General features: G+C 39.6%; 1 protein-coding gene across 1 annotated transcript in view; it reads left to right on the top strand.

Moving 5' to 3' along the window:
• Window positions 1-914: 914 nt before the first annotated feature.
• The window catches only part of fbxw7 (F-box and WD repeat domain containing 7), a 64,657-nt gene continuing 40,489 nt past the window's right edge, over window positions 915-25,082 (top strand). Inside the window, exon 1 of the mRNA XM_039797465.1 lies at window positions 915-1,279. Coding sequence (XP_039653399.1) covers window positions 1,064-1,279 — 216 coding nt within the window. The 5' untranslated portion in view covers window positions 915-1,063. The remainder of the gene's footprint in view (window positions 1,280-25,082) is intronic.

Genomic DNA, 25,082 nt, shown 5'->3' with positions numbered 1-25,082 from the left:
CTTTCTGTTACCATTTGTTCAGACATTTAAATGCACACAGAGAAGGCGGTCTCTTGCCACTTCTGTAGATTTATACATGTTCATCACAGATTGTCAGCTGTTTTCTGCTGCATGTTCATTTCCTGTGGGAATTGACATAAACCGCATATATAACTTGTCTCAGCTCCCTGCTGTTGTACCACTTGTCGCGCCTATACACCTTTTTACCTTCACCGCATTAGTGCCTCTTTGTGTAGCAAGGGTTAAATGGAAAAGACACTCTCTTCTCTCTTTGCAGCTGCATGTGAACACACTTTCATAGACTTAAAAGTCCATCCCTCCTGACACTTGGTCAAGTGAATCCTTGTTTAGGTGCATGTGTCACACATACTAACATTGTATCATAACTAACTAGTGTGTGATCGTCTCCTGAAATATCCTCAGCCTCTTTGCTGACATAGACAGAGTTACTGACATTCCTCAACACCTTGGTTCATGGAAGAGTCAGAGAAGGTTAGAATATAACCTATCCTAGCTTCAACCTTTCAGTTGATTTAGACAAAGATATAGTAACCTGCTGTATGCTGACAGTTTTCATGGCGTAAAGATAACTGGGCTCAGTAATGATGTAGCCCACTAAGTTGGGAGGACAAGAGGGGGGTCAGAGAATGACCACAATGAGGAAGCTCCCCCAGACACGTGGGCTGCGTTGGACGGCTGCTGGTACACATTCCACCAACCGAGGGGTCATGAGAGCAGATTCCACAGTGCCTGTCTGAGGGGGAGAGGCTGAGTTGGTCCATCCTCTTTTCAGGCCCTGACGGCAGCTGCTCCGCCTGGCTTGGGCGCAACAGTGACCTCACACCCCAGAGATATTTTTAAGGGTGCCAGTCAGCAGGGAGATGAGTTCTGAGTAGGTAGGTGAAGAGGCTCAGCGAGCACAGTATTGAGATGTCTGCACAATGGTTGTGAAGTCAAAGGAAGGTACTACATTCATGTAAGAAAAGTTATCTGCTTGCTACAATAGTCAGCCAGGTTTGGGAGCTCCTTCTGGGATATGATCCAGTAGACGGCCTGTTTTGCAATGCTGAGGCATTGCCCTTTTCCCCGTTTCTCGTCTGGTGCTCGGAGAAAGATGCCAAATGTTGCCTTTGGGAAAGAGAAAACTTCGTCCCACGTCCCGCTGGAGAACCAGCCACTCGACCAAGCAGACCCCAAGGACGTTGCCAAGGAACCCCCTCAGAAAGTACTCAAGATATTTAGCATCAACATCATTGCTCAGAGTTTCTGTCGCAGGCGGGTGAGTATTGTACGAATTATTAGGATTTGGTTGAGCCACAGAAGACACAAATGTCAAAGGTCATCTCTCACCCCTCTCCCGTAAGTTGTTTGTGCTGTTTTATCAAAGTGGCAAATCATAATTGAAGCTACTTTTTATTTGTTTTGTCAGCACAATGAAACGTTCACTTTTACACAACAGTTAATGAACCTTTTTCAGTTCTGCCGAATTTTAAAATCTGTCAAATTAATGTGAAGTCACTCGCCAATAAACAAATTAGCAGAATATCTTCTTTTTTAATGATGCCATGTTTGAATTTAAGACTGAACATAAGACACTAATGTAAGATGTATTTGTCCTTTTGTCAGACGTACTTCAGTCGTTTCCGCACGCCCACAGATACAAAGGTTCGCGTGCCACGGCTCCACCAATGGCAGAAGACGGGTACCTTAAAAAGGCCGTCGCCAATGAGCCTATTTTTAGGTCACGTTTTTAGATGAAGATATATCATGTGTGTGTGCAATAATTGGACAGACAATAGGAAAAATGCGTTCTTCAGTTAGTTTATGGAGTAATTTTAAATTAAGTAAAATTAAATTTGTATTATGTCAAGTAATTAATATCTAATATTCAGATTTAATAAATCATTTGGAATAGGATTTTATATACCGAAATTTGTTTGTCTTAAAATGTATAACAAATTAAGTAAATAGCCTATATCCGTCAGTCTCATCCATATTGGCCAGTGAAGGAGTTCTGACCGTTTGACGGGTGGTAATTTACCATAAATCACTTGTTTATGCCTACTTTCGCCCATTGGGGCTTTTGTCGTCTTAAGTGGGAGGTACTGTATGTTTGCATTTATAATTTTATGAAAGAGCAAGTTGAAAGTTAAAGCAGTTTTGAAACATCAGTGCTCTTTAACTATGACATTAGTAATTTCTTACTCTTTGACAGCAAATTAGGTTGACAGTTAGGAGCTGTAACAGTAACACTACTTGCATTAAAAGCCTCCTTTGACACTCTTGCTGAATTAATTTAGCTTGGAAATAAATAAGATTAAACTCTTATGTCAAGTAAGATGCTTTGCAAATGAACCCAGTGCAATGTTTGAAAGACTAAAACACTAAATGACTCTAATCTCTCCATGTTATGTCACTGGCAGTATTAACATTCAAACGTCAAGAGATTATAGCTAATCAGGACACAATCACATAATTGTTCAACCATTACATTTTATTTGATATTGTAGATTAGAAAAAATACATTTTCTCAAAATGTAAAAAATAAAATGCATCCAAAAATTAAATAAACCCACATAGCTGCATTTGAACTCTGAGTTACAGTGGTGCTGACATTGTTTCCTTAATGTCGTGAGAGATAGAAAGATAGGAGTTAAAAATATCAACCTCTAGTCTGTTAGAAAAAAATTGGAGATAGATGAGGTAGTGAGGACAAAGGTTGTGAAATATCAGACTAAAATAGAAATAAGTGTAGATGTCACAATGACGGGAGTGTCCGCTTGCCCTTTTTCCTTTCTTGGTTTTAATCTCTGATCAAAGCTGGCTGCTGTGTTGACCAGCTTTTTGAGACAAAGGGTCTGTTACAGTGATTTAGTTTTAATTAGTGCGGTTTATACAGTGGTTAAAAAGTAGGTTCAAAGGATAAGCTGAGCGACCACAGCAGGAGGTTCCTTTAGTTAACCCAGCCACGAGCTTAAAACATGTCCAGTCAAATCTTTGTTACGAGGCAGAGGAAGTCTGTGTGTTACACCTCCTTTTGACATTAAGATGTTATGTTTCATCCCTGATTACATCTCCACATACACTACCGGTCAAAAGTTTGGGGTCACTTACAAATTTCCATTCCACTCAATTATAGACAGAATACCAGCTGAGATCAGTTACGTTTTTTTGTTTTTTAATCAGGTCAGCAGTTTTCAGATTACATTATGTGCTTACATAATTGCAAAAGGGTTCTCCAACGTGTTCTCAGTTAGCCTTTTACAATGATATCAGATTAGTAAACAGAATGTGCCTTTAGAACATTGGATCAATGGTTGCTGATAATGGGCAATGTAGATATTGCATTAAAGATCAGCCACCCACTCAGATCAGCTGTAATGGAGTGGAATGGAAATTTCTAAGTGACTCCAAACTTTTGACCGGTATTGTACAGTCTGTATAATTTTACATTCACAAAAGACATATTGTATTTACTTCCAAGATTTGTCCGCTCTTTAGTTTAAGAACAAATACCTGCAATAATAGTGACATTCCCATCAGCCTCATCTGTGCTTCAGCTGAGCCTCCAGCATAGGCGCTGTAAACTCTTGGTTTAAAAAAAAATAAAAATAAATAAATAATAGCTAGCCGAGACACTGACTCATTTTTCATACACTGAATTATGTTTCTAATGATAGGCTCCACATCTGTCAACCTGTTAACAAACTTTACCTATAGTATTCTTGGGAACAGCAGTAAAGAGATCTGTCTCTAGCTGGATAATATTTGGTTTGTCTGTTAAACAACAAAGAACTGTTAAAAGCATAATGGGGATTATGCCTTGAGTTGAATTGTTAAACTCTGTCATATGTATGCCAGTGATTTAGACTAAGGAATCTGTGTCGTTGTTCAGCAACTTTACTTTTGATCTTTTGCTTTTGTTTAAAAAGGCCAGTGTGTCAGGAAGCTCTAGACTAAAGAAAAGGAACTTGAGTTTTTCAAGGTTGTTTATGAAGTCTGTTGGATGAACTTAATGGAAGGTCCCACAAGGCCAGATCATGGGGTTTTTGCTCCATGCAGAGCAGGAAGCCACGTAGGCTCTGCTCTGCATGTGGCAGCTGTCTCCAGTGAATGGCATAGCTGGGATTTCCCAGGGTCTCTGCGGTATGGTACCAACTTAAGTCGCTTGAAACTATGTCTTCAAAAGGCACCAACTATACTGTTAAATACAAATTGTGTATGCTTCAACTTTCTATTTTGTAGCTTGTATTGTTGTTTAATTCTTCTTTTATTCTTTTCCCCCGCCAATTAAAATATTCATTTGGACGTGGACATGGGAGCTTTCTATCAGGCAGTGTTGATTCTTGTATCTATGTCTTGTATCGATGTCTTGTATCGTAAAGTGAGATGTACGCTGACTCTAAAACTTCTCCTACTGTACTGATAAAGATAGTACTAGGTTAAATTTCCAATTAAATTGTGACCAGGAGAAGCCACACTGTATTTCCGGTAGCCAGAATGGGCATCCAGCTGCTACAGGAGATGGCGATCAAGATATAGAACATTAACAGCAGGACATTTTAGTTGTGGTATTGCTCTTCTCACCCACCACACCCTGCACTGCAGGCCTGTTGAGTAAGGTGATCTGGACTTGCCCAAAGAAGCTATGTCTGTATCAACAGCTATCGGCAAGATGCATATGCTGTTTGAGCAGGTGTTGTGGGTGTGTGGCAACTTTCTTTAGCGAGTTTGAATTAGAGCCTCAGGGTTTCCTGTGGTTTTGTCTACAGACGTGTTAATTAGAGCCACACATCTACTGTACTTTTATGTTTTTGCTGTGTTTATATATTGTTTGCTTCATTTGTTGGCCTTTCTCAGTCTGTCACTTCACGACTGTGAGCTTTAGTTATACTGGTGGCCCACTGGTCTGAGACGCATATGTATCCATCGAGGGACTCTTTTCGCATGCGTTTCCCCTGTTACTACAGTTTCTACTCAACTGGTTAATTACAGATGGACAGAATTCCATAAAAAAAAAACATTAAACTAATGTGTGAGCTGAAAGCAGAGTGTAACAGTTAATTATTAAGTTTGTATGCATATTTTTCTTAATTATGAATCATCGTGACATCTGTCACGGTTTGAATGCGCCGTTTTTTTACCATCTATTTTTGAGAACATGCCTGGATACACTGAGGACATTCGTATTCACTTTCAATTTGAGTTGTCTGTCCCTGTCCGTTACGTGACCACCAGGGTGACATGATCCTGATCCTGCTACTACCGAGTCAGATGGTCTTAATAGCGGCTCAAGTGTTGGTTGTCTTTACTATTCATATTTCAAAACCAACTGTTTTCCATCAACAAAACCTTGACATCACCTCAGCTTATTCAGTGTTTGGATTATGCTTAGTTCATTTTAGCATCACAGTCATCACCCTGTTTTGGCTGCTCTTTTTCTTCTTTTGTCTCATAGTTTTAGTTTTGCAGAAATGCAACCTGTTGATACAACCTGTCACTGTTCTGTGATTATCTTTGCACATTTGTAAGTACTACAATGATGCATGTGAGTAACAGTTAGGGTTGAGTAGCTTGTCAAATTTAAATAACAAAACTGTTATCGTGTCAGTAAAATGAGGAGTTAATATTAGCTGAAAAAACACTTTCACAGGCAGCACACATTTTAAAGGTTGGTACAATGGGGAAACAGGAAATCCACTGTGCTTAAAATGAAAAATGACCACAGCAGGAACACTAACAGCAACCACCACAGGAAACTTAGATTTGTGAAACAAGCACATTATTAAAATACTAAAAGTCTCTTAACATCAGCAATGCAAATGTGTATGTGCTCTTTATTAAGCACTATTAAATGTAAGTAAATTTATCTCCTTAGCAGTCAGCGTTTCACTTTAGATAAGCTTGCTGCCCTGGAGGAGCAGCTGCCTTTACTAATGTTGGTCTCTGTAGGTAAGTGTTGTAAAGAAAGTAAGGCTCTCCTAACAGTATCATGCTGTTTGACAAACACCATCAGGCCTTTTAACTGTTTCCCCCTGTTTTTGGATAGCCAAATGTAGACTATTGGGTTTGAAAGCACAAGAATCTAATTGATCTTTTGAAATTTTTTTACTTTTTATTTCTCTTCTTCCATTACTGATGCAATATATTGAAACACACTGGAGTGAAGTTGAAGTGAGAATTGGTTTGGTGTATGACTATGTATATTCAGAATTTCAGAGTTTTCTATTTTTTTTATCCCCGAAAAACTAATGTAAGCTAAAATGTAAGAGAAGCAGAGACATTAACTATCATGAAAATGGGGTTGTAATTATTTTGCATTTATTCTGAATAGTGGGTAATAGTGGATAAGCATTAGATAAGTTTATTAGTCAAATCTATTTTGATAATCAATTTAGTGATATTTGAAGTGGCCACCATTCTCAAGTAGCAACTTCTCAGACGGCAAATTAAATATCTTTGGGTTTTACATCGTTAGTTGGAAATACAAGACCTTTGAAGACAGACATTGTGATTGTAGGAAATTGTTATTGTAAGAAATGCTGTATTTCTTCACAATTTTCACTATAATACGATTAGATTCAACTTTATTGTCATTGTGTAGAGTAAAAGTACAAAGACAACGAAATGCAGTGTTTATTTATTATTTCATTATAGTTGGCTGCAGCCCTAGCCCTAGTATCTGCTGTGGTATTTGCATGTTTTAAATCATTAAACTTTCTTTGCTTGCAACAAAGAGTCATCCCATGATATTACCTTGATGCATTTGACCCCATTTGTTACATACATGCAGACTGCTGGCATTAGTAAATGATTGCAAGGTGGCTGATTTCGTCCACGTTCAAGCCTTTCTCTCTGTCCTGAAGTAAGGACCACACCACAGTTCACTGCAGGAGGTTGGATTCCATTGGCCTTCGGCTCCAAATAACACAGAGGGGAGGAAGGCCTCTGCCATTGGCTATTCTGAGAAGCAGTCCCATTCCAGGGAGCACACCGATCCAGTCAGCTATCTCCAAAACACGCAGATCAGCCAAACAGTTTTGTTTACCCTCGATTTCAATCAAGACTCATAACTATGGCACCCAAAAAATGGGATTATTTTATTAAACAGATACTCTGCTTTGATTGAAATCTATCTAGCTATGCCTTTTAATATATTATTGGGAAATGGGATACATTTACAAAAAATGTGTTCAAAAAATATTGCCTAAATATATATATAACCTTCTGAATATCTAAATACAGCTTTTCTATAGTTAGTAGTCGACAATGTCAAATTGGTCTTTGCATTTTGACATTGCACATGATCGCTGAACTTAAGCCTGATCTAAATACCTCTTGAGTTCAAGCTGGGGGTGTATAGTGTTGTGTAGTGTTGTGCTTTACATTCAGAGCATACTGGATAGCGATGTGCTCCCACCTGCCACAGGGCTGCCTGAAGGCACTGACATTTCCCACGCTTTTGGATACTGGAGGAGCTGAGAAAGTATACACGCTTCCTTTAGGGAGGTGTCACAACCCCTAAATGTTATTTTAAATGAAGATGTGAAGCAAAGTGAAACCTCTTCATCACATACATACAAACACTTGCATTACTCGTTAAGTTAAATTATTCATCTCAGTTGTGCTGCATGGCGCACACATTTTGCTACATAATTCGACATTATTGGACACATTCAATAGACTTGAATCTGAAACGACCACCCGGGTAACCGGCTTTTGAGCATTTCAATTCTTTTTTAGTTTGTTTTTGTGAAAACCCGTTGTTTATTTATTTATTTTTTTACCTCCTGCAATTAATATGCTGAGGTCTTCTTTTAAAAATGAAACACTCTGGTGGCCTCTAGCTCACCCAGTAGGAGCGTGCGCCCCATGTAGACTGAGGCCTTTGCATCCCGGGTTCGAATCCGACCTGCGGCCCCCATCTCTCTCCCACCTTTCCCGTCTATACGCTGTCACCCTGAAATGAAGGGGAAAAAAGCCCCCCAAAAATGATCTTTTCTCGAAATAAAAAGTGCAACCCTCCTGTGACAGTGACCACACTCAGGTTGCTCTTAGATGTTCGAAATATTTGGGGTTTTAAAGTCTCAAAGCTGCCAACTGAAAAACCAAACCTTTCTAAACTGTCAAGCATTTCTTTTCCCCACAAACAAAATCCAAAGGACCCTTCTCCCATGGTTCACGCTGCATTCATTCAAATGGAACCAATATAGCGTAATCTCACTTGGGTGGCACACACATGGACTCAAAAGCTGGGACAGTGATAGTCATTGTGAATGGGCTGTAAAGCACTAGATTCTCATATGAAATCTGATAATTGCAAGCGCTATATTAGTTTTGAAACCGTTGTATGTATATAAATTGATTCGCACATTGAGTCATCTGCTGCTAGTTTGGTTGTTTGTGGTACTTGTTTGTAATACACGATGATGTGCAATGATCTGAATCAAAATCTGATGATGGTTGGTAGGTTGTTTGTTTATGTTGCCAGATACCATGCCAGTAAAATGTGATCAAATTACTCCCACACAGTCCTGATATAGCAGAATATTGCGTTTTTGTGTGTTAAACTCTTAATGTTCCTTGGTGTAATTTCGTCTTTACAATTGGCTGCTCCGCCCGACTTAGCTGTGATTTCTCTCCAGAAATGTGAGCCGTGAATCACTCTGTGCGGTCCTTTCCCCCTGTCTTTGTATCAGCATTTCAGAGTGCTGACCTTCATCAAGCCACTCCTGCGCCTTTCACAGTGTCCTGCTCGCTATAATCTGGTCATCAGTGAAGACAGCCTGTGAATGGATGGCTGACCGGCTGTAACTGATTCGACTGTCTGCATAGTTTGTCTAATCTGTGTATGAACCCTGCTGTCTGAGTCGCAGCGTGTGGTCTCCTGGTTTTGATGGGCACTTCTATTGTACTGCAGTGCTGTCTGGACACTTGCTGCAGTCCTTGACTCACATTACTGTCGTAAAATTAAACCTTTAATTTTTTCAGCTAACCCAATAGGTTTTTAGATGGTTTATTTAGCTTTCTAGTCAAGTAACTGAATAGTAAGTTGACCGAAAATCAATCTACAACATTTTTAATGATTGTTTAGACTTTTTTTTTTTTCTTCTTCTTTAGAAAAAAATGCTATAAGTCTGATTGCAGCTTCTCCAATGTGGATTTTTTTTGTGCCTTTTTGGGGGGGGTCAAGACATTTGTAGACATCATCTTGGACACTGGGAAACCCTGATGGACATGTGTCATTCATTTTCTGTCATTTTATAAACAAACGATTAATTGAGAAAATAGTTGGCAGGTTAATCGATAATACATAATTTTTGCCGCCCTTCTCAAGAAGTAGGACAATTTTCTAGTATATCCGATTCATCATCTGCCATTGATTAGCAGCATGTACAGTGAGAGATGATGGATGACTGCCAGGTTGAGGCCATGACATCCATATTTATAATTTGTACAGTTTATAAATGACCTTGGCTCTGGTGTACTGTACCTTCAGGTCTGACAAGTAAGGCTGTGTTCAGAGCAAAAATAGCACTCTGTGTTTAAAAACCACAAGGGGCTGTGTTGCCACAGGTACCGGTGAGAAAATAAAATATGATCCAGAAGGTTTAGTTTGAGGAGTACATCAATGCCTTTGAAGGCTTATCACATGCCAAAACACTGCACAGAGGTTTATAATACTATGAGGCAGAATTACTCAATGCTGGAAACTTATCATGGTGGCAGTCATTTGATCCTTGGTCACGATGTTCTCAAGGTAAACAGAAGATTATATACAGCATTTGATTGACTAATCCAATGTGCTGCCGGACAATGGGGCATTGCGTTGTGTTTTTTTGCCGCAGTACCAACTTGTAGGGCTCATTTGAAATGAATGGGGAAGCAGTGCTGTCGTCAGTCTGAACGCAGCCAGACACGTACTCCCCAGATTCTTACTTTTCTTTTTACTCTCTGCCAACACGGCATGAAAACCTTCCAAATTGTTAGTTAAATGTGTTGTTTGATTACGTTAGTCTTGCTGCAGCACTCACCGCATTTTATTATTCAAAACATCAAGGCATTGTTGCTGTGAGGAGGTGGATGCATTCACTGTAAATGTGCTCCTACTTAAGTAAATTTGGCCAAAAGCTGCATCAACTGATAACTGGATCTTGAGATAGGAGATGTGTTAAGAATAATGCATGAATGACTGCCGCCCTATAGCATCATACTCTATTGTAACATTTAATTAGAGGAATTTTCTTGCCGCAGTTGTTGGAATGGTTAAAGCTTTCTTCCTCCAAGAGTTCGTACCTTTGAGAGTTTAATCTCCATCAATGGATAGCAAAGAATAATCTGCAATCCTTCTGGGCTGCACAGAAATAAGTCTTTCTAGTCTTTCAAGGACATACCTTTCCTTTGTGTCATTAATGCTACAACGATGTGGAAATTATAGCTCCCTTTCAGTTGCCCTCTGTGGGTATAGAACAGAAGGAGGATGGCTGCATGCCTGGCAGAATATTGACTCACTGTTCATAAAACTCATGCTTTGCCTACCCGTTATATACATTTCATCATTCTCCCTTCCTACTTCTGCAGTCTTTTCTTTCACTCATTGATTCATTGAAATGTTCCTCCCATCATAAGGAGAGATGACTTCTGGTCTTATCTCCGACGAGCAGAATCAACACCCGCCCTCCTCACACTGGATGAGCAGCTTTTTGTCCCGACTAAATTGAGTCATTCAGTCGCAGTACAGATGACTCCCTCTGACTGAGCACAACACATACTGTTCGATGATTCATTTTGCAACTTTCTAAAAAGGCGGCATTGTAAGGTGCAAATTACTTATTTATGAACAACAATTATAGTTTATCTTAAGTTATTTTAAGACTCAGTGGCAGACAAAGGCAGGAACATAATAAACTTAAAACACATTGTATTGGTTAGTAACACTTCTCATTTGTTTGTCACTTCAAAGTCTGTAAAGCATGGGAAGGAAATACTAAAAATTCCTTTCTGTATTGTACTAATTTGAAATGAATTTTTAATATGCACTACTACAAAATACAGATACAAAAAGATAACATGAATTAGGTGCAGCCACAAAGGATCTGTGTCCATATTGATAATAAATTAGATGCAAATATGTATTCAAATCTGTGGCACACAAATGCTGGTAAAATAGCTCATAACAGACTACTTTGAGATGCTACGCTTCTGAAATGCGTTCACTGGACATTTCTACCGCGGCAGAGACGTGGCTGTGGTGCAACTCGAGTGCGACAGAGCTGCATCCCGTGGACATCAGTTGTAATCCTTAATTGGCTGAAGCTGTATAGCTGCTGTCAAGTAGTTTATTTGTATGAATCAGAACTAAAATGTAACAAAGCAGTCTTTCATATTGGAATAAATCCCCAAATCAAGCCTTAACAGTCTGTTTGAACGGTCCATCTTGGTCCCTCTGATTAAAAAAAAAAAAAAAAAAAAACAAACAAACATGAAAAGGCAGTTTTGAGAGCTGCCTTTGAGAAAATGTTTGGAATGATTGCGGCAATTTTTATTAATTTACAGTATGTTAGAACATTTTAGTTTGAGGGTTTCCAGTGTGCATAACTTTTAAATCAATAAGTAAAGAAATATGTGGCAGTAAAGTGAGTAAAAAGTGAAAAAGAAGTGCATTTTCATTCCTGTGACTTGACGCTTTGGTCTCCTCACAGCATGTTTACCTCTGTGATTTGTGCGTGGGAGTTGTAAGTTTCACATTTTGCTTTCAGAAGAACGACCGCAGACTATCACTGTTCTTCACTGTTTCAGCCCTAGTTTGTTCCTTTTTAAGCCAAACAAAGAAATTGCTTTTACTTTTCAGCGGTTTGTGCTCTCAAGGCTCGGTGCTAATAGCATTTCAGCTGATGCCGGTCTGTACAAATGTTTCAAGAAACTGCAGAAGCAAAGTTGATTTCTATGAACCAAAAGTGAATTGCTTCATCACCTTCACAGTAAATCAGACACCCACAACAAAATCTTGTCAAGGTAAACTTTATTATCCACAAGTAGGAAATTCATGTGGTCACCATTACACGCTCCATCGTTATACAGCCTACTGCATAACATTAAAAACATAAATACAAAACATTAAAAGACAGGAAAACAAGGACAAGACATCAAAAACATTGAGGAAACATGACACGCATATATTTTAAAGTTGAGTGTTGATATATACAGTATGCTCATAGTTTAAGATGCCTAAGAGCTTATAAGTCTATTGTTGTGCAGTCTAATTGCTGTAGGCACAATTTTACAGCTCTGTGAATCCCACCTCCACGTAGTCCTTGCAAGTCGGCCTCACAGAAGTCCAAACCATGTAAGCTTTAGAGTAGGTTCAAATGATTCGCTTGGTATAAATCTTTTATGATTTTTTTTTTTTTTTTTTTTTACTGGGTAGGTTATTGTAATCCTACTCTCTTCCTTAATCACACACCTCATTACTCATTCCTCTGCAGCTTCCTTCCTTTGACTGAAGCTCTTACATCCCGAGTTGTGGTGCTTTAATATTCAGTTAACAGGTTGAAGGATCAGATTTAGCTTTTTTCTGTGTAAACTCTCCAAGCATATCCAAAGCTACGTTCAAACAGCTTGACAGATACTTGGAAGTGGTTAGCTGCTATTTAACATTTGCTGTCCAATTCCTTTTGACCACATGTTTTGTGTTGCGGTTCAACAGTATTTGTTAATGGCTACAAAAAGGGTCAGTTCACCTAACCTGACGTGCCACATGGTTTGTTACACAGAACCATCTGAAAAGCCGTCATTTGAAACCGTTTAAAAATGCAGATAAAATACTTGGCAGGTGACTTGTTGAAGCATCTGCCTATGACTGTCTATCACGGGCTAACTTTAACCAATCAGATCAACAAACCATACTCTTGCCGAAGCCAATCAGGAGAAGAGCGAAAATAGCTTTTCCATCAAGAAAAGCCTTCAGTGCCGTTCCTTGAAGATATACTCTCCAGTTGTGATCGAACTGATGCTACTGCAGCATTTACACTAACCTCTTCAGAGTCTGTCCCAGCTCACATCAGGAGACACCAAGGACAGGTCGCCTGTCCACCACAGGGCTCATATTTGATTTAATAAATGACAACATCACATTGTTTTAGTAGTGATTTATAGCACACACTCCTCCTTGACCCTGCTCGTAATGCACTCATCTACTCATGCTGATGCCCTTTACCTCTATTAAAGAATCTTTCACTAATAGAAATGTGTTTTTTCTTTTTTCTCTTTTATGTCCTCTCCTGTTATGCAACGCTTTGAACACACAGGTAAGAAAAACCTCATCTTTTGATTATGTAGCACTTGTGTTTATGTCCTCATCTTCATCTATAGCATTAGTTCCATCATTTTACGTACATTGGAGAAACGCTGATCATAATCCCACTGTGCTCCTCACTGGTGCTTGAAATGTATTGACTGCAACAACTCAAATTGCTGTTTTAGTACCTCTAGGGGGCAGCATGAACTAAAAGTTCAATTTCACTGAGGCAGTAGAAAGCTCAGTGCCTGGACCTTCCCCATGTTAATATACAGCTAAGAGGGTTTGTGCATTACGACTATGTCTATATTTGCACCATGTGTGTTTAGTTTATCTTGCTTTGACAGTGTTGTTGGCTTCATGTTTGCTGCAGTTTTAGTATCAGCAGTGGTCTTGCACCTCTCTGTTGTCATGCTTCAGTTTTATGAAATCATGGATACCTCCCAATCACAGCTTTTGTGCCGGAAGACTGTATGACTTCTGCTGTTTTCCATTCACATGTCTACCTCTTGCAGAAATTAGTATTAATAAGCAGTTCCTGTGTCCCTCAGACACGCATTTGCTGTTTTTCAAGCACCAACTCTCCCCTCTTCACTATGCAGACACTCCCGGCTAAGAGCTTCAATAAATGTTCAGGTTGTTATGACGACCACGAGTGCAGCACTCAATACTACATTAAGAGTCTGAAGAAGCTCTTACGCTGTTGCACATCTCTTTAGGTTTAATGCAACAGTAATTGTACAGAAAATTCTTGTGAATCAATTCCCAAAAAAGTCTTTGCTTAAAGATCAATAGGTTTTGATAAAGTTTTGGTTTGAGAAACCAATACAAATACCAGCAGTCTATTCAATTGTATTGTTTAAATTGATGCTTTGCTGCCTGTTTAATAGTAAATATGTCTAATAGAATTATTGTGACTAGTTAGCCTGGGTAAACCCTGATGAACTTCCGGCAAATTTGAGATTTGCTCTGCAAGTCAGTCTGGCCAAGAGCCCATTCAAACCAATTTCCAATGTCCTCAAAATCGAGGCACCAATCGCAACCGCTGAGGCGGGCTTTACACCACTCGCAACCGCTGAGGCGGGCTTTACACCAATCACAACCGCTGAGGCGGGCTTTACACCAATCACAACCGTTGAGGTGGGCTTTACGCGACGACAATAGCGCAGCGACGGCGAGCAGCTTTTTGTTTACATTCAACATGACTGCTACCGAAGCACAGAGTCACCCGGGTCGTTGGTCTGATTGGTTGGACTATCCAATGCGCCCAGAGGCATTTGAGTGGCGTCCGTTGGTGACGCCCCTTTGGAAATGAACTATCAATTAACCTTTCCCAGACCCACTTTCAGTTACTGAAAAGGATCTGGTGTCAACCAGGCTAGTGACTAGTCTGAAAAACAGAGGATAAATTAGTTTTCATTATCACAGTAATGCATCTTGCATACATGTTTTTCAAAATACTAGGTAAACTTGTAATAGCTGTTTCATAACTGGCCCATCCAAACACACAGGTACTTTGGACTGATGAGCCGTACCATTATCAGATCTGCAATCTGCAAATCTTTCCCCTGGCATAATATTCTTTGTTTATTGAATTATGAAATGTTGTTCTAGTGTTTGGCCTTCAGTCACTTTGCCGGGGTCTGGAGGTGTAATTGCCCATCTATCAGCCTTGGGTGTGCTAGAGTTTGATGGGGTGCAAGTCAGCAGATGCAAAGTGGCTGCCAGTATCACAACTGGGCACTGCATGAAGTGGAGCAGGGATAATTGAGGACCTTGTGCAGCATCAGTGCACCCTGACTGTTCTGTGGTAGTGTGGGGTCAAAAGCTGCATCTCTGTTCATCTCTCACTGCATGCTATAAGTCCAGTCTACCACACAGTGTTAGTCCAGTGTATAATTTGTGTGGAGTCAGGAGTGTCCCGTTTTATACTTTATTTAATGGTTACATCAACTTAAAAGAGCATTAAAATAAATACATTGTCACTTTTTTTCTCAGACTAAAATTGATAGTCTTTTACAAAGCCAAGGGTTTTGCCAATTAAGTATTGTCTGTGATAAACAAATGCACATTTTCTTCTTATAATAAAATAACAGTGCTTCCTCTATGTTGATTTGACCGTGGCTGCCCCCCATGGTATCAGAAATAGGGCTGCATTGTTAGAATGCATGTCGGAGCATAGCGCGGACACACAAGGATAACTAGCCAGTTGAGATTGTGTGTGTATGTCCTTGAGAACTGTAAGTCGTATAACTAATGTTGTCACTTAATTTAAGCCTGGTCTTGCAAATTTAAATTAAGTTAACTGGTGATTTTCGTTGTTTGTGTTCTTCACCTGCTAGCTAAATTGCATGTGGCTGTTGATTCGATAGAGATTGCTGAACGCCCTTGCTCATGTTTGTATTTTAGGTGCATTATTTACATGCTGAAGTAGTTACACTGCATTAAGATAATGTAATTAATAGTGGGTTTGTTGTTATTGTTATTTGCTACAGAATGCTTAGCCTATATGTGAAGATCAAAGTTGGCCTATATATTAACTCAAAAAATACAGTTCAATCACAACTGAAAATATGCCTCATTGTGTGCGTGAATAGAGGTGAATAAATATATTTGTTTGTGTTGCAGCGAAGTGTCAGTTCCGTTTCATGGGGAGGGGAGGGTACGGACCTGCCCCCACAGCTAAAAAAAAAATCGTGAAGGAAACCCTGGATAAAATCAAATCATTATTTGGAGCTTAAGTGGTAATACAGGAAAACCATTGCTAATTTGTCTTGTGATGGGGACAATTCAATTGTCCAGGTTCCAGGCATCTTATTTAGGGCTCATTATTTATTTGTAATAAAAATTAATCACTCTTCATTTTTAATAATGAAAAGGACATGGAAATCCATAATTGGACACAAATGCAATTTATTTAGCATTTTTATATTTGCAGTTGACATATTTCAGTTCTGCCTGGCGTCTACAAGCGTGAAAGGCATAAAAAAACAAGTTGCCTCGCAGCACATCTGCATCATGTGGAGGTCACGTCAGGCTACAAGGAAAGGCGCAATGTCCCTGTTGATCTAACTTCCTGTCTCATTATGCATGGATTGCCACTGGAAGAAAAAGTAGCTCCTTTTTAGCCCAGGACAGCTTTGACCTCATGTTGAATATAAGCCTTGTCCACGTACAAAAGAGTAGGAATCTCATTTCAGCATCTCATGTTGATTATTGTATTCAGCCAGCTGCCTGAGTGTATATGTCAAAATATAAACACTTTATCTCAGTGTGAAGGGAAATTATTGAGCTGCCTGAAGGATAATAATGGTGGAATACCAATTGGAAGGAGTTGTGTGTTAAAGCAGTACTTCAAACGCTCCAGTGTTTTCTGCAGTGTTATCCCCATCTCAGAGTGCTCAGACATTAGACAAGAGGGTGGCATTAAGTGCCAGAGAGAAAACGTATGTCACCAGTAATCTTTTTGTTGCTGCCAAGACAACATTTAAATTGTGTAATATGTCTTTGTAATGTCAGTCCAAGTTTATTGTACATCAGCATGCCAATAGCGCCCACAGGTCTTCGATGTTGTTTTGTCAGAAATGGCAATGTCTTTTCATCTATAAAAAAAGTTAGAATTGTCAGTAAAAACTGTACTATTGTGTGTTAAAACTGTCTAATGATAATAATCACAAGTTCAAATTCAATTTGGGCAAAAGTCAGTCATGACCAGGGTAAGTGTTCATGTTTAAAAAAACATAGAATGTTTTCCATGTCTCTTTAAAGTATACATTATGCCTTTCATAAAAAGCATGCCATTCCTGGATTTTTAAATTGACCAAAACCAATTACACACGGTTACAACCAGTGATTCTGCTCCATTTTCTCATTCCCCCAACAGTTTAGCTGTTTGTTTTGCATGGCCAGGAATTGAATATTTACCCTGATACAGTTCCCAGCAGGATTTCGATTTTGATTAGCAATTCATGGCCTCCTTAAGGCAGTATAACCCAGCAATCAATATTCTCTCCTCTGATGAGTACAGAGGGGGCACGTTTTAGGGATTAATTTACTAATACAAAATGAAAAATCAATGATAGGCTTCTCACATAAATGCACACACAAAGCTCCACACATACATGAGCACAGAGCAGCTGGATCTTCTGAGCTTTCTTTCTATCTCCGCTGCAGTGTGTCAGCAGCCTGTTATTTTACTGTGATAGATGACAATGAAAGGGATTCCATGGCTACATTAGATTTTCCAGCTACGTCTCCTAACTGGGCAGCAACATCCGCAACCTTTCATTTAAACAGAGCTCTGATGTAATTAGCACAACCTCATTACTCTGCTCGTTACCCCTCCCACTTGTTAACCATTAGTCCAGTGGAAAAACACAACCGTGTTGGGGACAGATTTCAAGTTTAGCCAAATAAAAGTTACAATTGAATTACACTGACGCTAACTTTTAGAGGCAGGCATTTCCCATCCTGAAACATTGTCCATACAGTATAGCTCTTAGACACGTGAGGTGTATTGGTCTCTTTCCTGGAGCCTTTGGTAAAAGACTTATTAAAAAAAGAAATCAGTCAGCATATGTAAGAAATTGTATAAAGCATGCAAAGGGAGCTGCAGTGAAGTCTGATAAATCGACTCAAGTTACTAGCTATGTTTCCATCGACCCGTTTTTATCCGAATTAAGTGATATTGAATGAAAAATGCCTTCTGGAAACAGTAAAATCCGATTAAATTTCATGAATATCGACTCAAAGAAAATACGTTCGGTCTCATCGGATTTTCTCTTGATCGATATACGGCTTATGCGATAAACGCTGATGGAAACGTTATTTGCTGAATAAATAATGAATTGCGATTAAGTTTTAGGTCATTTTATGGTTGCAACCCGCCACAAAACGAAGAAGTTTCAGTTCATTTCCGCCCAGTATTTCCGCTCTGTTTGCACACATGACAGGTGTCAACAAAAACAGATGTAAGTGGACAAACGAGGAGACGAGATACTTTTTTAATTTAATTTACCAGAAAAATATAATAGCTATTTTAGATAGCAAAAATCTAAGAAACGCCATCATTTATCAGGAGCTCACAAAGGAAATGACCAAAGGTTACAATAGGGACATTCTAAAACGCTTAACGTGAAAAAGCTTAATGTGGTATCTAAACAATGATCAATCATCACCAGATTTATCATGGTCATATCTTGTCACGAACACTTAAGCCTGTCAAAAAAACTAAATCGAAATCCAACGATTATAGAAGTTATCTCACGTTAATATTTTCCTCATCAGTGGCCGTATTAATATTAATATGGCGAGGAAAAAGCTTAACGTGGTTTAATGTACCTAAACAATGATCACCAAATTTCTTTCTCATATTGCTCCTCATAACCACTGAAAACTGTCAAAAACTCGAACCCAAAGTCCAATTATTATGGACATTATCTGACATTAAGCGTTTATGCTTCATAGAGCCTATGGAAAAAGCTTAACGTGGTTGAATGTACCTTAACAATGATCAATCATCACCAAATTTCTCTCTCATATTACCCATCATAACCACGGAAAACTGTCAAATAATCTAACCCAATGTCCAATTATTATGGACGTTATCTGACATAAAGCGTTTCTGCTTCAGGGCAGAGGAGCGGCTGGGGGTTGACTCTCCACGGTTCTCATTGGCTTTATAAGTCCTAATGTGAAAAAGCTTAACATGGTTTAATGTAGCTAAACAACGATCAATCATCACCAAAAAATCCTCTTCTATATTGCTCATCATAACCACGTAAAACGGTCAAATCTAACCCAATGTCCAAATATTATGGACGTTATATGACACATTAACGTCTTTTTTGACAGGCTTAAGTGTTCATGACAAGATATGACCATGATACACCTGGTGATGATTGATCGTTTTTTAGATACATTAAACCACATTAAGCTTTTTCACGTTAAGCGTTTTAGAATGTCCCTTACGACAAGCCGCGGGACGTCCTGCGGAGTAAATGGATGGTGCTCAAACAGCGATACACGGCTCAAAAAAGAGTTGTCTCGCAGCAGTGCCGGAGGGAAAATATAAAGCAAGTTCCACCTTTTTGATGAGCTGGATCAGATCCTCGGCCAAAGACCCATCGGAGCTTATAGCTTGGCTTCTAATATTAACAACAACTCCTTCTGTCTAGCAAAACTTTGTTCGCAAAAGTTCGCTTGAATCTTGTGCGATTCAGTGCAAAAATGAATGGAAACACCTTAAAATGTCTCAAATCAATTCGATATACCAATTTAATCGCAAAACAGCATGTGACGTCATTACGCACAGGTTTTTATTCGCTTTAAAGCCGTTGGATGGAAACACACTTTCACCAGATTTATTCGCATGAGTTTTTTTACCGAACTTCAGATAATTCGATTGACAAGTGGATGGAAACTTAACTACAGTGTCTCTTATATTGGTTGGAGATGAAGACGACCAAAAACCCCAAACTGATGGTGTGGAGAGGTGAAAGAGGTAAGGTTACCAGACCTCTGTAGCCCGCTCCTCATCTCTGCTTGAGACTGGCGGCTCAAGGCTACATTAGCTGCCACTAGCATAACACACCCAAATCTCTAGTTCCACATATTCCCATAATCCAAGATTAATTCTCCCACATACATTACAGTCCAGTTGTCGTGCTTTCCTGAACACCAGAAGGCTGTCAGATCCCACATCATGAAATCCTTTTGAGAAGTTGTCATGCACATTAGATTCAACAAAGTTGAAGTCGCTTAAGGCTCACAGTACTCACATGTGCACTTAATGCTTCATCTCCCCTGATCTTCTCAGGGCCTCCCTTACACCTCCATACAACATCCGCACGCTACAGTGGATAAGAGAAAGTGCTGATTTGGTCCGACTGGCCTGTTTTAATTTGTGATGAGCTTGGGAGAGTGGGACCTCACGGGGCCGTCGGAGAGCCTTGTGGCCAGGTTGGGCTGCTGCTCCATCCTCCTAGCCAGCTGTACATGCACCTGCTAAGTCAGCGCCGGCTACCCAGTTCACTTTCTTGTTCTCACCACTACTGAGAAGAGTAGAATTTGCAAGCTAAGAATTTACCTTTTTTATGCCCAGGGTGATATGAAAATGTCACTTTTTCTTTGATTAATATTGATGAAATCGTTCTCTAATGTATACTCATTTTAGGCCAGTTGATTAATATTGATGAAATCGTTCTCTAATGTATACTCATTTTAGGCCAGTTGTCCTCAGACTTTGGCGTCTCTAACACATTTTGCCAGTATGCAAATTAATGTTTCAATACTTGAAAAATATTTTATAACCTCCAGTGCTGCCAGGCCTTAACAGCATTTTAGATAATTTGTGGACCCTTAACAAACTGTAAAACACTAAAACTACTATGTTGTAAAACCATTTCTGGAGGGTTGGCACACAAGAGATTCAATTTCACAGTATGTGTTTTTATATCATAGCTGTTACAAAGGATAAATGTGTTGCCTTCACTCATTAAAAAGGATAGAATTATTTAAAATAAAAACTGCTGAAACATCCATAATGTTGCTCTCCTCCTATATCACCGGTGATCAGATAAAGAATCCAGCAGACTGTTAAAGTGCAGCAGAGACTTGTGGGCATTTTAAGGGATTCATCAAGTCCATATAATGTTACTGTATGCTTATTTTAAACATATCCTAAATTTCACCAAAAAGACGCATAACCGAAATGCTACTGTGCTACTTTGCGTGTTAAAAATAATTGCCGAGATATGGATTCACACACAGGCACCGCTGCCCTGTGGCAGTTATCCGTCGCTATAGTTTAATTTCTTTTTATATACATCTATATTTATTCTATTTATGCAAATAGAAGAGTGCCTGTTTTCCTGGGGCTTTTCCATACAAAAAGTTGTTTAAAGTCGCAAATATTTACAATACATTATGAAAGCGGGAAGAAAGCTAATTAAGGTAGTTGGTTGTTTTCAATGTTTTTAAACTGAAATTTTGAGGATAGGTGCAAATGTCAGGTGCCCATATGAACAGTGGAACAGGTTTTGCATGCTGTAATATTTCCTCATGCTGTCCATACTGTCCTTAAAGAGATCACTTTCTAAAACAATTTAAGTGTAACTGATGGGGGACAAATCCACAGTTCCTGTTTTTGTAAAGAAAAGAACTAATATGAGCATTCAGTAGTCTGACAAATAGAAATGGATATCTTTCAAAGTAGAAATTGTCCTTTTTGTGCCACTATCTCTCCACTGTTGCTCAGCAAGGAACAAGAAGAGGGAGAATTGTACTAACAAGATTGTAAATGTAGAACATATGTGATTTGTCTAATGTAGACTGCAGAAGGCTCATATTAGTTTCAGTTTTCATTTTGTCCCCCATCTCTTACCTTGAAATTGCTTTAGGAAGGGATCTCTTTACAGCCAGTATTGACACAAGGAATCACGACAGCATGCCAAACCTCAGTGGTTCTCTGTTGTGGTTCTCTTAAGGCAGAGACCCACAGGTTTGCACTGATTTCAGTTGCAGACTGATCTCATGAAGTGGCGTATGTATGACATGCCAATTCATATGCCATTTTTGGCGTGTTATCAAGACGCATACTCTCTTTTTAGCGTGTTTATCAACGCTAACGTTTTGGCCTCCATTGACTTACATTGCCTTGCGATTGCGTGTGAATTGACGCCATAGAGAGTAGTATGAAAGGGCGAAAATCTGTGTAGGGAGGTTGGTCTGGGTGGTGGATGGGTTAAACATGTCTTTCACCCAGGAGACCGGGGATCGTGTCCCGCATGTCACGTTTCCTAAACTCAACCATCGCTTTCTTCTTTTCCTAAACCCAACCCCGTTCTTCTTTTCCTAAACCCAACCCCGTTCTTCTTTTCCTAAACCCAACCCGCGTGTCACGTTTCCTAAACCCAACCGTAGCTTTCTTCTTTTACTAAACCCAACTGGTTCTTCTTTTCCTAAACCCAACTCGTCCGCTGTATACGGCGCTCAAAATGAATACAGATAACACGCCACTTGGCTTTAGAAAGTGGCGTGTATGTTTATGCAAAGTCATGATGTCATGTTGTCATTGGAACTTCAGAGTGCTGATTTCAAAAGAGTCTGTTATATAACTGAAAATAAGGTTCCCATGTGCAGTTTTTCTGCTATAGACTTCACACTCATCCTTATAGATGCTTTCAAATATTTTGCACTTCAGAAAGAATTCTTTTACTTATAAAGAAAAAGAGCACACATTCTTTTCTGCTAATACCAATTAGTAACCAGTAATGTCAAGTATTTGCTCCCAGCAGTTTCTGCCACAAAAGTAACTCGCGGCTGTGTTGATTTGCTTTGTTTATTGTCAGGTGTATTTACATTTGCATTTCTAAGAGCCTCAGCACCTTTTCTAATGAAAAACAACAGTCTTTCATTAAGACGTGCTTTGGTGTGTTTGTAATGTCAAGTAAAGTACAGCCTGCATGTTGATGTGTTAGCTGAGTAGTGTTAGTAAAGCCTGCAAGCCTGAAAGTTGAATTTCAATCAATTCAGTCAACTTTCCCTCTCAGCCCCAATGACCAGGATGTCTTCACTTGTTCTTTGCCCATACCTTCTCTCTCTCTCTTATGTCTGTTAGGTTTCATCTTCCAGTGGCTATTGTGGAAAATCATTTCCCCATATGGTGATTCATTCATATCATCCTGATGCTCTTCATATGTCTGTGAGCACAATACAGGAGAAACACAGATGATATGGCTATTTCAGAGACTGGCTGAATGCTTGGTAACAATCCATTTGTTGTAAGCACATCTCTCCTGCATAACAATTAAGCATCATTGTCACTGAGGGCATCCGAGACAGATGGCATGGCTAATACAGGAGGGAAAAGAGAAACTCTAGATGTTGTGCTGTTTCCTTTTTAAAGATGATTGTTTCCAGCCTGTTGGGGCTGTGGCCTGGTGGTTATGGCATTGTTAGCTGAGTGAGGCGAGTGACAAATTGTGATAATACACATGGCAAGAAATTCCTGGTAAATGTATGCACTGTATGATTTTGTGTCACATTTTGAGACAAAATTGGACTTATTATTGTGAAATTGAAGCCTATATTAGCAGCCTCTGCAGTATTCATTACTGAATGGCAGGCCCTGCATCCATTGCCAGAATTGGTTGACTTTAATGGCAAACAAGAGCCTTATCCCCGGATGAGGCCAGAGGCAGCACACTGCAGCCTGGAGGCCAGCGAGAGTGAATCCTGTTGCCAGGCAACAGTTTACAGATAGAGGGGGGGCGGCTAGTAGCAGGGTCCTCCACTGCTGCCCACGCCTCTTCCTGTCCTTCGTCATCGTGGCGTCAGGATTAGATCTGCAACTTGCCTGGCCTTGAATTATTGATTTGATTTCCCCCAAGCATCAACATTTTACTGTGCTGGTCCTACCTGAACCATCGGACATCCGCTGGCACTGACCGCCAGTCTGCTATTTGTAACGGCTCAGGGAGAAGAAGAAAAAAACCAATACTTGCAGCAGTACAAAATGTAAAAAATGAATTCCTCTTGATTTTAGCCATAAAAAAACTGACAGTCTTAATGCTGCAGTTTCTTTTACGAAATGAGGACTCTTGAGGATAGAAGAAGTGAAGAGATTTCTGTACTTGATGGTGTCTATCCTAATTACTGCATGTATTTTGTTTTCAAAGGGAGGAAAACCACAAGGTGGCAGGCAGAGTTCTTCAGTCTCATCACTTAAATAGTTCAAGAATTCCTTTTTCTTTTTTTTGGGCTCTCTCTGCAGCCTTGTGTGTTTGGTTGTTGTTGTTCTGGATTTTGGATGCCCGTCTGTGATGGAGCCTTATTTGTTTCCTGAATGTCTAATCTGCCAAGTTCATGCCTTTGGCTACCCACTGAGAAGGGGGTCCTTGTTCTGTGTCTGCCTGGCAATCCCAGTGACTGCTGCTGTCCCCGGCCTCTTGTGCACATTAACATACAGCTGTCCCACAGGATGTAGTGAGATAGACACCCGAAAGCTTCAGAGGGAAGCTGGGCACTCCCTCTCCTCTCCCAGATTCAACTCACAGGCAGCAGCCGCAGCAGATGGGCTGTGGAGATTAAACCACTAGGCACATGGCAATCTATTGTGGGCTGCCTATTGTGAAATTCAAAGGTCATCTATTGGGTCAAGGCTGAATTTGTGTGGTGAGCACTACCTCCCATACATGAACTGTGTTGGTGAAGGTTTTGCTAATGATAGACTTTTTGGCTTGTCAGGAATATTGATCAATAGATGGTGTGCTAAGGGCAAGCAAGAGTCAGTGTAGTTTGCAAGCAGTAGTACAGGGTGAAATGTTTAGCATCAGCTGCATTATATACATTTTAAAGTACAAGTTTTATGATATTCTATATTCTCCTTTATTTTCAACACCATGAAAAGAAAACAACAAACCGATATCCTACCAACAAGTATTGCCTGTGGATCCAAAGCATATTATATATTCCATTAGTTTATTCCTCTGTGCTGTACATCACAACAATCAGTCCGCCACACTGTTGCACTGGAGGACATTTTTGTTCATTACAATGAACATGGAAATTTACAGTAAGTTTATTTATAGTCGATCCAACATACACTCATCTTTTTTGACAATAAGTTAATATAGAATATCACCAATCTAAATCTTCCATTCTTTTGATAAACTGCCACAATTTTTTGCTTCAAATATGCCCACCTACTCCGTTTAAAACAACCGCACAGATCACTACAGTCTCAGTGGATGAACTGTCATCATGAAACGAAGAGCAACACATT

This window comes from Perca fluviatilis, chromosome 1 (genome assembly GCF_010015445.1).
Source record: "Perca fluviatilis chromosome 1, GENO_Pfluv_1.0, whole genome shotgun sequence".
NCBI classification, from domain to species: Eukaryota; Metazoa; Chordata; class Actinopteri; order Perciformes; family Percidae; genus Perca; species Perca fluviatilis.
This window is presented reverse-complemented; position numbering and strand designations above follow the sequence as displayed.